Consider the following 15,413-nt stretch of genomic DNA (forward strand, 5'->3'; position numbering starts at 1 on the left):
TGAGAGCGGACTCTGCAGCCAACTGTGATGGCATGGATGAGTCCACCTGGCAGAAGGCTTGAGGAACACAGTCCAGGGAATCCACGCTGCTCAACCAACTGCCACCGTGCATGCGTGGACACATACAGGTGAGGGGAGGCAGAGCCATGCCTTGGTCTTGGCACAGATGCTTCAAAGGTGTTCACTTTGTAAAAACCATTATGCAAAGCACTTAAAACATGCAATTTATTTATTTATTTGTTTGTTTATTTTTTATCTCATACTGCAGTGGCAAGTACTTGCCGTACAGTGCAGCCTGGCTCCCAGACTTGTGATCTTCCTGTCTGTTTCCCAGTGCACACATACTTATCAATAAGAGGTTATTTCATTCTTCACTTGTCTCTTGTGTGTCTATGTGGGGGCACATGAGAAACTCGAGAGACAACTTGGGGCTGTTTCCCCCTTCCCACCATCTGGGACACCAGGCTGCAACTCAGGTAACCAGGTAACCAGGTAACCAGGCTTAACCACAGGCACCTGTACTGAGCTGAGCCTTCCACGGCTCCAGTTCTTTTCCCTCAGCCAGGGTCTCACTGTGAAGTTCTGGCTGCACTGAACTCCGTATGTAGACCAGGCTGCCTTGAACTCAGAATCGCCCGCCTTGGCCTCCTGGGTGCTGGGAGTCAAAGCACACCTCCACATTCTATTATTTATGTATTTATTTAGAGACAGGGTCTTCCTGGCTGGCCAGGAACACTCATCCTGCTTCAGCCCTTGGAGTATATAACCACACTCATCTCCCCCTTTTCCTGAGACAGGGTCTTTCTACACAGCCCTGGCTGTCTGGAACTGAGGAGACCTGCCAGCCTCTGCCTCCACACTGGCCCTCAGTCACTTCTTTTGTTGTTGTTTTCGAGACAGGGTTTCTCTGTGTAGCTTTGGCTGTCCTGGAACTCACTCTGTAGACCAGGCTGGCCTCAAACTCACAGAGATCCGCCAGGCTCTGCCTCCGGAGTGTTGGGATTAAAGGCGTGCGCCACACTGCCTGGCAGGTCACTTTTTTAAATTGAAGTTTGAGGTGCAAACCCAGGACCTCACACTCCAGGCTTTCCATTTTCTTTTTTTGGGGTGGTGGGGGTGGTTTGTTGTTTGTTTTCAAGACAGGGTTTCTCTGTATAGTTTTGGTGCCTGTCCTGGATCTCACTCTGTAGACCAGGCTGGCCTCAAACTCACAGAGATCTGCCTGCCTCTGCCTCCTGAGTGCTGGGATTAAAGGCGTGCGCCACGGCTTTCCATTTTCAAAGTATCCGGGTTAGGTCTGGAAGCTAGACAATGCCTATCTCTCCCTCTTCGGTCTATCTTGTGTAGGGTGACAGTAGACCAGTGTGCCATGCCCTTCAGGAACAACTGGCCCCAAACTAAGTGGAACTCTCTACACCAGTCCTTCCATGTATCCTAACCTGGGTCAGCTGTCCTGGGACACAGCTGGGCTCTTTGAAGGTCACTGCACTGTCCTTGAGAAAACTGGAGGACAACTCAGATTCATGCCCAGAACGCACCCACCTCCTGGCCCGCGGTACCTACCTGTCCCACCCACTCTCCAGATCCAAGGAAGGCCTGCTCAGGCCACTAACTACCACTTCTCAGGCGCTTCCTGGAGCTCCCACTAAGTCTTTAAGTACCCACCGCGAGTCCAAACTTCAAAAGCGCACAGAACTTTGTTCATTCACTGTACCTCAAGAGCTTGGAAGTCAAAAAAGGTTTTCGACCTCATGCCTTCTTTGTTTGGCTAGATGTGAAGTTAGCTAGGACTCCTTATCTCCCCCCCCCCCACCCCTTCACTCTGCTGCTTAAATCTTAATACTACAAAGGGAGCAGAACCCAGGGCACACGCAACCCAGAAGCCATGGAGGTGTGTGCATGGGGGCCGGTGGGCAGAAATGTTTGTATTTCGGGAGTGGATAAGCCGGAAAGGGGACGAACTAAGGCATTTATTTGGTAGGCATTTACTTATACCTGCCTCCTTCTAGAGAGGATCTTAAATTGCCTACAAAAATACACACAAGATACAAACAAGGCGGCGAGGAAATCAGGACGAAGAGAAATAAGCGGAAAAAATAAGATCACGCCAGTTTGCTAGAAGTGGGCCAAGCAACTGGCCAAGTTCTGCCAAAGCCCACTCAGTTAGGCTACCCCTCTCTCCGCTCCATGTCCTAACCCAGGGATGGCCACAGGTCACAGGCCTTACACGTGGAGGCGTCAGCACTAAGTTGGGGGAAGGCGCCCCGCGGGGCCATTCCCACTCGTGCCCCCTCCAACACCACAGCGAGGGCCTCGTGGCCTAGGCTGCTGCTGCTGCTGGTGGGAGCCGATGGCCTGCTCAACCCCACCTCGACAGGAAGGGCCCCGGAGCGCGCCGCCACTTGGTGCCCCTCCAGCCAACTCTGCGCGCGGGGCACCAAGATGGAGGGCGCGGCGCGCTTCCACCCCGCCCCGCCCCCACAGCGGCTGCACACAAAGGGGCAGCCGCTCCTCCCCCAGACTGCCCGGGCGCCCTGGGCTCCCCTGCCCCCGATGGCCCGCCCTTCCGTGACTCCCCCCCCGCCTCCGGGGGCACCTCGGGAGTGCAGGGTCACCTGGCCCTGGGTCGGGGAGCCGCCCCAGGTCCACCGCCCGCCCCGGGCCGCCCCGCCGCGCCCCGCCCCCGCCGAGCACGTGCTGCCCCGCGCCCGGGGCTCCGTCCCACGGCCCGTGGGGGGCTGGGCCCGCCGCGCTCCCCACCCCCCACCGGAAACATTCCTGAGGCATTCCTGAAACTGGGAGGCCCGCCTCCCCCACCCACCCCCAACCCCAGCTCCCACCCCGCCTCCAGCCGGGCGCACGCCGGGCCCCGCGTCCGTTCTCCCCCCCACCCACACCCCCCGCTCCACCGCCCGGGCGCCCCCCGAGGAGAGGGCTGACCGCGGAGGCAGGGGAGCCGAGCTATGAGTCACGGTCGTGTGTCACTGGGCCGGCATTGCAATTCTCTGCCTCACGAGAGGTGTGGAGGGAGAGGCCGCCCCGGGGACCCGAGGTGGGGAGGTGCGCCCGGGGCCCGCTCCCCCGCGCGCCATCTTCCCACTTGGGCTTTCTCCCCGGGCCCAGCAACAAGTCTTTTGTTGAGCCAGGCGCGGGGAGGCGGGAAACTCGAACCCCTGCCCTCAAGGCGCCTGCAAGGCACCCCTGGCCTCTGGAACTCTGCGGTCACGGCGGGGGTGGGGTGGGGATGACACCCGTGGGGCCGCGTGCCCCACGAACCCCGCGCGGCAGGTCACCTCGGGGCTCCCCCCTCCGCTGGACCTGCGGCGAGCCAGCCGATGGCGATCGCCCGGCCCCCCTCGAAGCCCGCCCCCGGGTGCCAGCCGTTACTACACTTAAACCGTTGGCATCTGCCAGGTTGCACGTTTGAGTTTCACGACGGGTGCTGGCACGGGCCGTGTGGCCCGCAGACACGCACACGCCATCCCCGGGCTGGCCGGAGGGAGGGAGGGAGTCAGGAGCGGCCGTCGACGTGGGGCGGCGCGCGCGTGGAGTCCTCCCCCCCCCCGAGCCCCCGCAGGCCCCAGCGCCGGCCCACGCCCCGCGGGGCTGGTGCCCACCAACGGCTCCCGGAGGTGCGTTCCTGGCACCCCACGGCGACGGCAGGGCGGCTGCCACCTCCGCTGGCTCCTCCCCTGCCGGCCCGGGGGACGGTGAGAAACGAGGGCCGTCGGCGCGCGCCCCCGCGCAAGGCCGCGCGCGCAGCCTCCGCGGCACCGGCAACCCACACGCGCGCGGCGGCCGCGGCGGCTGGCCGCCCTTTTAAATCCCCGGGCTCATTTGCATGGCCCCGCCCCCCGGTGACACGGCTGGCGCGGGCGGGCCCGTCCCCCCTGCCCCTGGGTCGCTCTTTTTAAGCTCCCCTGAGCCGGGGCTGCGCTCTTCTAATTGGGACTCCGAGTCGGGGCTATTTCTGGTGTTGGCGCGGCTCCAAGAAGGCGTGAGTTCGCCGCCGCTCGGGTGGCTTCTTTTTTTCCTCTAGGTCTAGAATCTAATCACATTATTATTTATTGAGGCCGCGCACGGGCCGTGCCCAGCTTCCTGCTGCCCCTCGCCAGCCTCCAGGGCAGCGGGATCCGTCCGTGTTCCCTCGCCCCGGCTCGGATGTGACACACATCCCCGGCGGGGGCCCGGGCGGCGCGCACGCAGCGGTCTCAGCGCCTCTGCCCTCTCTCCCGGTTTCAGATCCGCATTTGCGACCGGCGGCGGCGGCGGCGGCGGCGGCGGAGCAGCCCAGGCCGGTCCCCTGCGCCCAGCCCCGCCGCGCCCGGCAGCCCCGAGCGCGCCCCGCCGGCGGCCTGCCGAGCTCGCGGTGAGTGTCCGCGGCGCGCCCGGGGGGCCTGCAGCGCGCGCTGCCCGCTTTATTCCCAGGCCCCGGGCTGGCGCGGGCCGCGGGAAAGGGGAGGCCGCACTGTGCGCGCGGGCGGCCGGGCGGTGGGGACTCCGCAGAGCGCCGCGTCCTCCGGCCCCCAAGGCCGAGGGCGTCCCGCGCGCGCCCGTGGGGTGCGGAGACCCCGGGGCCGGGGGTGGGGAAACGACGCGCGGGGGGGAGGGGGCGCGCGGCTGCGGCGAGCGTCGCTTGTGCACCCGGCGGCGCCCGTGCACCTCGCGCTCGGCGAGCCCGGCCTCGGGGAGGGGCGCGCGCTGCGCAGCGGCGGGAGGTGGGCGAGCACCCCCCTCGGCCAGGGAAGTTCTAGAAGTGCGGGGGAGGGGCCCGGTGCCCCGCGATTCCTCTCTGGCCTTGGCTCGGCCTTTCCCAGGGTAGTGCTCTGCGTGGACGAGGCCGGATCGTGAGGGCCTGGGTTTCGGGGCTTCACCCACACACACCTTTGGCCCTGCCCCGCGCCTCTTCAGCCCCCGGGGCCGGGCCTGCCCTCCGCCCCTACAAACTGGTTCCTCTGCTTTGCCGGGTTCTGTTAGAACTAGTCCCTTTGACTCCCCGTTTCTGTTTTTTTTTCCCCCCCGCTGGGGTTTTGGTTTTCGGGTTGGGAGGAGGGGGTTTTTCTTCCTCCAACTCGCACCAGGTTTCCTGCCCCCAAGGCGGGCTTGGGTGCCCCCTCTGGCAGGAAGTGGGGCCGGGCGCACCCGCGTGGCGGTGCATGTGGTCGGGGTGCGCCGTTTCCCGCGCCTGCAGGGCCTGCGCCCCTCCCCCTCGCCCCAGCGCTCAGACCGCCGGCCTACAACCGCCAGGCCGGGACACTGGCGGAGGCACCCTCGGTCTGGAGGAGAGGGCGCCAGGGCCTTACCCTGCCTCTCCTAGTAAACAGTGTCGGTTTGTGAGCACTCCGCAAGGACCCACTCCATTTTACCAAGTTGCTGTGTGACCTTGGGCCACTCCTGGGTCTTCTCTGAGCTATTGAAGAAACAAAACAAAACAAAAACTAGCCGTGGACCTGCCAGGATATTATTCCGCTGGTTACTCCTGCATAGTTCCGTAAACACTGAAGGGCCACAGTGTGTGCACCCCTGTGAGAAGACGGGCTGGAGACCCGAAGGGTGGCTTGCGCAAGCCACCTCCCTGATGGTCAGAAACAGGTGGAAGAGATGAGTCTTGACCTCACTGGACAGCGACTCCGAACTCTTAATTCAGTGGGGGGCGGGGGGAGCAGGTGGTTAAAGAGTCCCTCCCTAACGGTAAGGATTGGGGAGGCACCGGGTGGCCCAACAGTGTCCGGGGAGGCCGGTCAGGGTCTCCAGGCAGGCTGGGCCCACGGTCTCGGGATTGGGCCTGGCTTTCCCCCGCGACCCCCCTCTGAAGGGCCTCCGGCAGACCTCTGTGAGGTCAGCGCTCATTTAGCTGATTAATTTTGATGTTTGGTTTGCAGGAGACCTGTGGTGCAATGTAAGATTCTAATCACGGCCTGTAATTAGAGAACAGACCGAGCCACTAATGATGACGCTGGCCCAGCCACCCTCTTTAAAGGGGTCTCAAGTTTGAGATATTGTAATAGAATAATTAGCAGAGTTCTACCATCTGGAGAGTCTCTTCTTGATGCTTGAGGATTAGCAACCGTTAAGTGTTTTCAAAATCACAAGTTTCCAAAATGTTTTCCTGTCATTGGGTCAAAATTAGCCGTTGCCTCCAAAATCTGAAGAGGGGGTTGGGGGCACAGCTTCCATGATAAGAGCACACTGCCCAGCAAGCATTGGTACTAGGAGCAGCCTCAGCTAACTCAGAAGGAAGAAGCCTGGTCCTCACAGCGCCAGTGTGGTGCTGAGACTGATGCCTGGTCCCTGGCCCTTCACTGGCTTCTGCCCTCGTCGAGGACAGGCTGTGTGGTCCCTGCCGAAGTACGGAGTGGAGTGTCCTGGGCCAGTGACTGGAACTTGTCGTGACTAGAAGAAGGATTGCTGGCTGTCTGTTTGACCCTAAGGACAGGCTGCAGGCCCCCTTTGTGGCTCTGGCTCCCTCTCACACACAGGCACGCATGCACGCACGCACGCACGCACATGGGGTGTCGTCCTGGACCTGGGGAGTCAGACTTTGGAAGGGTCTATCTGAGAATCCGCCCTTCCCCAAGTGGCTGTCAGAGCACGTCCAGGATCTCAAGGACCCCCTCAGCTCCTCCCTCCACCTCCGTCCATTGCCACCATCTCTGGATCTTGGGGATGTGATGGGCTCTGGCATTTGTTCCGGTTCTCAGGCTTGGACCTGCTGGGTGTAGGCCTTGGCAGGATGGTGGGCAGGGGCTTCCCTTCCAGATGCAGCAGCTGGCTGGGGGTGGGGGTGGCAATGAGGAGCCACCCCAGCTTGCCCCAGGCAGGGTGCTGGAGAGGGGCCTTCTCTGCCACCGTGGCCTCCTTGCAGTGTGCCTTGGGATGGTGACGGGTAGTGTGGGGCAGTGGTAGCAGCCCTTGTGTTAACTGACCACACTTTGTCTCCCAGCATCACAGCCAGGTCCCCTTACTGCCCCGTAGAGAGGGAAGATGAGCGAGTCCAGCTCAAAGTCCAGCCAGCCTCTGGCCTCCAAGCAGGAGAAGGACGGGACGGAGAAGCGGGGCCGGGGCAGGCCGCGCAAGCAGCCTCCGGTGAGTCCTGGGACGGCGCTGGTAGGGAGTCAGGTGGGTGACTAAAGCAGCCTTGCTTTCTTTCCTCTCTTGGGCTAGGGAGGCACCTGGCACCGCAGCAGGGTGTGACCGTCCAGGGAGGGTACCCAACTGCGCGTTTCCCATCCCAGTGTGCTCATTGCCCAGAGGCATTCAAGATGGCCCTGGAGAACTGTCACAGGAATCGGTGTCAAGCGTCACAGTATGGCGGGCCACCCGTCCTCACATCCTTAACATCCACCCCGGAGAGTGGAGGCAGGTGTGGGGCACAGGCAGGAGGGTCAGGAAGGTCAGGCCCTGCCTTAAAATATTTGGTTATTTTTGCCCTGCCCAGAATGGAGACGGGAGCCCGGCTCTTCCCCTGGCCCGTACCTGGACACAGTTTTAAACACATAATCGCACACTTGTCGGGTTTCTGCATCCTTACTCTCCATTTCGGTCTGCTGGGAAAGAGGGGGGGGGTGTTTGTCTGTGTATGGGCACTGAACCCCTGTGTGAGGTCCCTGGGAGGGTGGCCAGCAGGCTGTGGGCTGTGCCACCTGCCTGGCTCTGCACTGGATCTCTCGGCTGTCTCCCAGTAGAGGTGGGTGAGTCTCCAGAGCAAGTGCAGGGACTAGGCCTTGAGGCCAGCACCCGGCCTCACCCTCTGCTTTGCATCTGAGTGCTGGACCAAGACTGGCTTTGGTTTTGTCTGAGGCAGTTTGGCCCAGGATGGCCTCATTCACTGTACTCCTGGCTCAGATTCTTGGGTGCTGATATTGATTATAGGTGGGAGCCCCCATGCCTGGCTTAAAGCACAACCTTTTATTCTGGCTTGGGCTGAGCAGAGGTCGGGTCTGGGTGTGGCTTGTCTCCTGGAGAGGGCCCTCCTGTCTAAGACAGGAGGGGTAGTAGCTGCAGTGGTGGCCAGTGCTGGACACTGGCTTTCCTGTTGACCGGAGTCACCTGACAGTGTTAGACGTCAGCCTCCATGTACAGGTGAGTCAGGCCCGGCGCTAGGCATTTTGCAAAACTCAGTAGCATAATAGAGTGGAAGCCACGGCAGCTGCCCTGCTCTGGTGACATCTTTCCCAAAGGCCTGGTTTCTTATCTCTCTGATCTGAGAACTTGAGAGGGTGGGGGCCAGGGGCTGGGTGACGGTCGGGCAAGTTTGGAGTCCTCGGGGCTTCTGTGGACGCCCAGGCTGGGGTAACGTCTTAGGGGCACAGCTTGGCCGTCCGCCTGTCCCTGACGGCCACACGTCTTTGCAGAAGGAGCCCAGTGAAGTGCCAACACCGAAGAGACCTCGGGGCCGACCGAAGGGAAGCAAAAACAAGGGGGCCGCCAAGACTCGGGTGAGGCTCTTCTCCATGGCGCCGTCCGCGTCCGCGGTGGGGCTGTCTGTGGAGAAAGCGGGGTGCCCAGGACTGTGGGGAAACCAAGTTGGGAGGTCTAGCCCTTTAGACCTGGAGAAATCAAGACAGTGAGCGTGAAGGCCTGTGCCAGCTCTGGGCTGGGGCTGTCCCCGTTCATCCTGAGGACACCAGCATGCAGGGGGCCAGAGTCACAGTGGCTTCGGGCTTTCCAAAAAGTTGTCTTTGTTTTTATTTCATTATTTTTTTAACACACGACTCATATCCTCTGAGTCACTTGTGGAGGAGGGAGTAGGGGGGTGTGTATGTTGGATATGGGGGCGTGGGTTGGCCAGTCATCCGCAGCTGGACTTGGGTGGACCTGCCGGTGGTCCTGGGCTGCCCGGAGCCGCTGCCATTGCCCTCTGGAGTCTGTTGAATACTTTGGACTTAGAGTTGTTTTTTCTGATTCTAGAAAACTACCACAGCTCCAGGGAGGAAACCACGGGGCAGACCCAAGAAACTGGTAGGTTCTCTATGGGGCCTGCGGTGGGGGGGCAATGTTAAGAATGTCCCCAGTGCAGCCAGGGATGTTGGTTGAGCGTGCATGAAACCTGTTTACTTGAGTTTGGGTCATCTTCTGCGTTAGAAGATCCCTTGTCTCCAGAAAATAATTCCTGGTGTCAGGTACCCGCTGTGGGAGGTATGCTTTGGCCCTCAGAAAGTGCCCTGTGCCCACATTACCCCCCTTATTAGGACCCTCAGGGAAAGACCAGGAAGTGCAGATCTGGACAGGGAAGCATGTCCTACGGGCCCCTTCCTGAGTGGGGGTTACTGTGGGGGACCCCCTGCCTCTAGGATACTGTGGTCTTCACCCTGTTTCCAAGCTGTCCAAGGCAAGGTCATTCCTTGAGCAGAGCCACCCCTTAGTGGAGGGGCTGGGGGGGCCCTGCTGGCTAGCCCCCAGGAATGAGTAACAGGAAACTAGTTGTTTTGGAGTTTGCCTGGCACTGTGGGCCCTGTGGTGTCCCAACATTCCGGTCCAGTGAGTGAGCCCCTGGGGTACACACTTCCTTCCCGCCCTGGCTCACAGGTCCGCCATTGGCCACCCCAGGCCTTGCCTGCAACAGCCCCACACCTGCCCTACGCCACCTAGTGGCTCGCCCCCTGTCTCTTGCCCATCAGTCCCCTCCCTGGAGAGCTTGCCACTTCCTCAGCACAGGCCTGGGCTGGGTGCCTGGGCTGGCCAGTGTGAGAGCTGCTGTGTGAGAGAACAACTGTGTGGTTTTTTTCCTCCCTTTAAATCCTTCATTTTTATGAATGAAAGCAGCGTGGAGGTTGCTGAGTCACCCACACACTCAGCCCTGACTCATCCCCTTCTGCAGAGGAGAGCCTGGGAGGGAGGGGTGTTGGCGGAGAAGGAGGGCCAGGCCCAGAGTTGTTCTGCCCTCCCACAGGAGAAGGAGGAAGAGGGGGGCATCTCCCAGGAGTCCTCGGAGGAGGAGCAGTGACCACGCACAGTGCCGCCTGCTCCTTGGCCACCAGAGGAGCAGCCTTCCCCCGGGACTGGAAGCCCCGCTTCCAGGCCCCCCCCCCGCCCCCCACTGCACACTACCGCACCAGCTGCAGGCTCTGCGGCCCCCCGGGAGCAGGATTTGGCTCAGTCCCTGTGCCCTCCTCCCCAGCACACCTGCCCTCTCCCGACAAGGCTAACTTCCCATTTAGCCGCAGCCCGTCCTGCTGCGCATCTCCCTTGGAGACACGGCTCTCTAGGCTGTCTTGCAGGTCCCTTCCGCTCCGCTCTTCCTGGCTTCCTTGTAGAGGGTCCCAGGAGCATTCCCCGGCCTCAAAGGGCCCCAGCCCCCGGTCCCGCTTCTGACAAGCCCCACTGGCTGACCTGGCTGCAGTAGGTGCGGTTGGTGCAGGGATGCTTGGATCCCAGCATGCCCCACCGAACTGTCGCAGGTGGGGTTCTCAGTCGCTTCTGCTCCACCTGACCCAGACCCTGCACTAGGTTGGCTAAAGCCCCTTGAACTACAGGAAGTAGGGCACGATGGCCCCACCCACCTTGTTCTCCCCTGGGACCCAATGCAGTGACATGGGAGTCCCCACCCACCTCCAGGGTGGGGTCCTATTCTCTGGCACCCACTTAAGGCAGATGGGGCGCTAACTCACCTCCCCCACCCCCACTCTAGGCTGCTTCCCTTCCTCCAGTAGGGCACTAAGGAGCCAGCCTTGCCTCCCCCCCGCTCCTCCCTGCCCCCCAAGGTTCTGGTTCCATCTTTTCCTCTGTTCACAAACTACCTCTGGACAGCTGTGTTGTTTTTTTTGGTTCAATGTTCATTCTTAGACACCCACCATTGCTGCTGCTACCAGCACCAAAAGTTCATCCTCCCATTCTGCCTGCATTCTCCCCAAGACACTCTAGGGGAAAGGGGGGCTGGGGCGCAGCAGGCCGGTTACCAACCACCCCACACCAGGGACAATGGGGCCCTGCTGCCCCTTGGATGCTGCAGCTGAGTGAGGAGGGGGCCCATTTTGATGGGAAAAGGGTGTAGGCCCGCCTTCTCCCCTTGTTCTGTGGGGGAGGGGTGGCCAGTGTTTGTCCCGGCCTGGGGCTCCCCTCTGGGTTTCCTATTTGCAGTTACTTGAATAAAAAAATAGCCTTTTCTGGACTGAGTTTCTGGTGTGTCGGGCAAGCAGGGCATAAAGCAGTCGGGGTAACGGATGCTATACAAGCAGCGACCCTACGCACACTCAGCAAGGGTAACTGGGAGCCACAAAAGTTTATTTACAAAATATGTACACTGGGTACTGTACAGCTGGGCCTGTCGCCATGGGAACGACTCCAGAGGCCTCTTGGGTTGTGCCCAAGGTCCAAGCGGACCAGAGAAAGCAAAGCCGTCACCCAGCCACCCACTCCGCGAGGAAAAACCCATCCGTGCTTGGTAGGCTCGGGGCCGGCTGAGGGCGTTCTCAGAATGCACACCCCTGTACCTATCTGGGTGGACAGCAAGTCACGTCTTGATGTCCAGCAGGGGCACTCGCTTGTGCTGGTAGCTGCTGTGCCAGCCATGTACCACCTGGGGGGAAGAGAAGGGCATGCAGCTCCAGCCACCCTGTCGCCGAGTGTGTGAGGGGTACCTGGCTGCTCCAGTGAGGGCAGAATTCTCACCTTGGGGTCCCCCACGTCGGACAGCAGCTCCTGCTCCGCCTCGTGGAGCTCTTCTGCAGGGTCGTAGCTGTACATGGGAAGCAGGTGATGGCGAAGCCGGTCCACCCTGGGGGACGGGAGGGCAAGGCTCAGCCCAGCCCCAACCCTGCTCAGACACTTGAATTTGGTGTCTGTTCCCCTCCCTCAAGCCAGAGACACCACTGAGCCATAAAAGGACCTCTCCAGGGACAGCCTGGAAAGGGGAAGCTAGGGTAGAGGGCACAGCACGGGAGGGGGGGGTTAGGACACTCACCGCTTTTTCTTCTGCACATACATTACCTGTAACAGAGACACGGGACTGTGGAGGCTGGGGAGGTCAGTATGGCCCATCCTGAGGACCCACTTCCACACCCTTAAAGAACAGCTGAGACGCTGTGGGCACCAGGCCAGGCCCACCCAGAAGTGGGTTTAGCTTTAGCCACGTCTGACGTGGGGGCTCCTTACCACAGCCACCACCACCCCGACCAGGGTGATGAGGAAGAAAGGCCCCAACACATAGCCCACCATGGAGTCGCTGTTGGCCTGGGGGGCATTGGGCACTGTCGTGTTACTCATGACATCGGTAGCCAGATGGCTGAGTGGTCTGCATGAGCAACGGTGGCCTCGGGAGGGCGCCTCCCCTGGGCTCCCTGGGGAGAAAGAAGGGAGGCTATCAGTTGTACCTATAGTGACAAGCAGGTTTGCATCCTTCCCCGAAGCTGGAGTGGAAGTCGGGGAACACTTAAGGCCAAACACTGGGGTGAGACACCCAGGTAACCAAGGCTCTGAGCACCAAGGGTAGGGCCCAGATCCCAGCCAGGCCAGCCTGCTTCCTGCCCGGCGCTTATGCACACATGAGGGTGTGGCCCCAGCTCAGATGCCTGCTAGACATTTGTAGTTGCAAGGCTAAATGGAAGAGAAATAGGAGGGCCCTGCACGGCCGTGACGGGGTCCTGGCTCTGTCCCCACGCTACAGGCTCCTAAGCTTCAGGCCTGGGTTCTACACCCTCCTTGTCCCTGATGTAGCGTTAGACACAGTCCTCAGCATCGGTCTCAGGTACCAGTGTGGACACGGTAGAGATGGACATCATCTCCTAGATGATGTCACCTGCTTCTAGTACACCCGGGGCTCCTCCCACGTCCCTCCCCTCCCTGCCAGGGCTGACAGGCAGAGGTGGAAAGGATGGCCCCCATCGACAGAAACAAGATAATCCTGGGGCGGCGGCACTGAGATGGCCCAAGTTCTTGTCCCGGAAGAGGTACGGGCTAACTGCCCCAGATCCGTGGGCCAGTTTTGCCAGTTCCCAGTCGCGAGCCTCAGGCCGAGGGGGCCAGAGCCGGAAGGGTAGGAGGCCGATCTTAGGATGCTGGCCTGCCACGGCTGGCAGAAGGTGGTTCCCACGGCGCTGGGAGGCTCGGGGCTTGGGGTGGGGGGGACCTGGAGCATGCCGAGGGGTCGCTGCCCGCCTGGGCACCTTGGCACCCCGGCACCCCGAGCTGCCGGGTGCTGGCGCGCTGCAGCCCATCCAGCCCGGCCATGCCTTACCTCCCGCCGTGCAGCCCTGACAGCAACACCGTGGGTTGGCTCCGGCCCCGGAAGAGCCCTCCGGCGCGTGATCAAAGAACCCGGAGAGGAGGCGGGGCCTCGGCGCCCGAGACTTGCAGTGGCCAATCCGGAGGCGGGTGGGCGGGCCTGCAGTGTCTACGCCACGGCAGCAGGGGGCGGCAGAGGGCCGCGCAGCGGGAAGGTTGCCGGGCGGCTCGCTTTGCGGGCTGCACCCAGGCGCCCCGTGGTCACGGCAGAATCCCGGCGACCCGGTCTCTGCGAGAGCTGGCGTGCTGGGCCGTGTCCGGGTGCTCGGGCGAGGGCCTCCCTCCTTTCTGTCCCCACGTCTGCGAAGCAGGGGGTGTGAAGCTGAAATGATGGCGTGGGACTGGAGTCCGCACATCCTGTAGCGCGAATGTTAAGCTCCTCTGAGCTCTTTCCGGCTGGGGGGGTGGGGGTAGAGCAGCGAGGTGCCGCTTGTTTGGGTCACGGGCACCTTGGTAAGCTTGGGTCCATACTGTCACGGTCTGATCATTACAGTTACTCAGATTGGAGAAATCTGAGTAAGATCAAGTTTGGGCTGGAGGGATGGCTCAGCGGTTAAGAGCACGTACCGCGCTTACAGAGGGCCCCAGTTTGGTTCCCAGCGCCCGTGAGAGGCACACAACCATTTCCAGAGATCCATCGCCCTCTTCTAACCTCCGCGAACAAGCGGGTGGTACAGGCAAAACACACAGAAATCAAATCTTTTAAAAAATGGATGGGATTCAACTTTTTCTTTGGGGGGTGATCTGTGACAAAATCTCACTGTGCATCATCCCTGGCTGCCTTAAAACTCGCTGTGTAGCTCAGGACAACCATGTGCTTTTTGTGAGCCTCCCGGGTGTTGGATGAGCATGTGTTGCCATGCCCAGGGAGATTAGCACCGTCTGTCTCATGCAGCCCAGACTAGTCTTGAACTCCTATCCTCTTTCCTTCAGGTCACCACCTGAACGCTGGAACTACAGCTTCCGGAATGCTAGCCAAGCATTCTGCCAACTGAGCCAGCTCTCCTCCCTCTCCCACCACTTCTCCTCTCCTCTCTCCCACCTCCTTTCCACCTGCCAGCGTTGGGATTAAAGGCCTCTGCCATCACACCGACAGGATGTGTTTACTGTGTGCGAACCTACACTTATTCTGTGTGTATTATAGTTTATGTATGTATGCATACAGTTCTGCATTAGACCTCTTCCCCCACTCAGAGTGGCAGGTGATTGGAAGACTCCAGCCTGGGTTGGAAGCCATCTAAAACTGGTGGCAGTCAAACAGGCTGAAGCCTCCTGGATCATCAGGTGGTAATGAGGACAAGGGACAGCCTAGGTGCCCCCCCCCCTTTTTTTGGTTTTTCGAGACAGGGTTTCTCTGTGTAGTTTTGGTGCCTGTCCTGGAACTCGCTTTGGAGACCAGGCTGGACTCGAACTCACAGAGATCCGCCTGCCTCTGCCTCCCAAGTGCTGGGATTAAAGGCGTGTGCCACTGCTGCATGGCTAGGTGCCCTATTCTTGCAGAGGAACCCCAAGCAGAAGTAGGTTCACTTCCTACTTCCTGCCTGGCAAGGGTGTTGTGAGTGAGTTGCTCTGGCTGGCTGGGTCTGGATTTCCTCTGACCCACCCTTCTAGAGAAGACTGCATGAGGAGGGCAGGTCCAGCGCAGAGGCCGCCCCAACAGGAAGCATGGGGTAGATGGGAACCTGGACAAGCTCTTGCCTCAGACACCACCCTGACTGGGGATGATCAAGCAAAGGGAAAGACTCAAAGAAATCCTTCAGTCTGGAGGTCCCAGGCATCTGCTGCCACCTTCAGCAAAGAGACAAGACACCTTAGGCTTCTGTCAGACCCTCAGGGATGTCAGAGCAAGCATGAGATTAGGGGCCCCCTTGGTCGTCTACATACCCAGTTTGTCGATCCTTGGGAGGTTTCACTGAGGCTGTTATCCTCAAAATCTCCAGCCTTCTGCATCCACCTACAGCATGCTATGATTACAGCCATGCCCCACAGGCCCAGCTGCAGTTAAACATCCAGATGTCTGGAAAGCACAATGTGTGTGGTGTTGCTAAGGATCAAACCAGGCCTGATACATGCTTCAGGTACCTCCCATGAGCACCCTGCCACTGAGGGACATCCCAGCCCTGCTCCCTACCCAGGCTGCCATCTGAGGTCAGGGTCGGGGTTTGTATGACCACATCCAAGGCCCTACCCAC

The 15,413-nt window shown here is 60.5% G+C and overlaps 2 protein-coding genes across 10 annotated transcripts; one reads left to right on the forward strand and one right to left on the reverse strand.

Moving 5' to 3' along the window:
* Positions 1-3,826: 3,826 nt before the first annotated feature.
* Hmga1 (high mobility group AT-hook 1) lies at positions 3,827-11,110 on the forward strand. 7 transcript variants are annotated; one of them, XR_003736492.2, is made up of 5 exons: positions 3,827-3,997; positions 4,243-4,369; positions 6,976-7,119; positions 8,355-8,438; positions 8,911-8,961. XR_003736492.2 is itself a non-coding variant. In XM_028888400.2 (5 exons), exons 2-5 carry the CDS (start codon positions 6,985-6,987, stop codon positions 10,146-10,148), a joined length of 531 nt encoding a protein of 176 aa, XP_028744233.2. In that variant the 5' UTR covers positions 3,857-3,997; positions 6,976-6,984; the 3' UTR covers positions 10,149-11,110. The 7 variants fall into 7 exon arrangements, 5 of the variants coding, with proteins under 5 accessions (XP_028744233.2, XP_028744228.2, XP_028744229.2 ...); XR_003736493.2 differs by having other exon boundaries at positions 6,976-7,086; XM_028888400.2 differs by lacking the exon at positions 4,243-4,369 and adding an exon at positions 9,893-11,110 and having other exon boundaries at positions 3,857-3,997; positions 8,355-8,443.
* An 86-nt stretch (positions 11,111-11,196) lies between these two features.
* Positions 11,197-13,274, reverse strand: Smim29 (small integral membrane protein 29). Of its 3 annotated transcripts, none has more exons than XM_028888394.2 (5): positions 13,175-13,274; positions 12,154-12,278; positions 11,903-11,928; positions 11,611-11,716; positions 11,209-11,518 (listed from the first exon to the last, which is right to left on the reverse strand). In XM_028888394.2, the coding sequence occupies exons 2-5, from the start codon at positions 12,202-12,204 to the stop codon at positions 11,453-11,455; spliced, it is 249 nt and encodes an 82-aa protein (XP_028744227.2). In that variant the 5' UTR covers positions 12,205-12,278; positions 13,175-13,274; the 3' UTR covers positions 11,209-11,452. The 3 variants fall into 3 exon arrangements, with proteins under 3 accessions (XP_037055440.1, XP_028744227.2, XP_028744226.2); XM_028888393.2 differs by having other exon boundaries at positions 12,094-12,278; positions 13,175-13,273; XM_037199545.1 differs by lacking the exon at positions 13,175-13,274 and having other exon boundaries at positions 11,197-11,518; positions 12,154-12,245.
* Between the last annotated feature and the right edge of the window lie 2,139 nt (positions 13,275-15,413).

This window comes from Peromyscus leucopus, chromosome 16_21 (genome assembly GCF_004664715.2).
Source record: "Peromyscus leucopus breed LL Stock chromosome 16_21, UCI_PerLeu_2.1, whole genome shotgun sequence".
NCBI lineage: Eukaryota > Metazoa > Chordata > Mammalia > Rodentia > Cricetidae > Peromyscus > Peromyscus leucopus.

Bases quoted from the DNA above. Each gene is read 5' to 3' on its own strand.
- Hmga1 (XM_028888400.2), top strand. From the start codon at position 6,985: ATGAGCGAGTCCAGCTCAAAGTCCAGCCAGCCTCTGGCCTCCAAGCAG. The intron at 8,444-8,910 runs GCTCTTCTCCAT...TTCTGATTCTAG, and splicing joins GCCGCCAAGACTCGGGTGAG to AAAACTACCACAGCTCCAGG. The intron at 8,962-9,892 runs GTAGGTTCTCTA...GCCCTCCCACAG, and splicing joins GGGGCAGACCCAAGAAACTG to GAGAAGGAGGAAGAGGGGGG.
- Smim29 (XM_037199545.1), bottom strand. The intron at 11,519-11,610 runs GTGAGAATTCTG...TCTTCCCCCCAG, and splicing joins CCGACGTGGGGGACCCCAAG to GTGGTACATGGCTGGCACAG.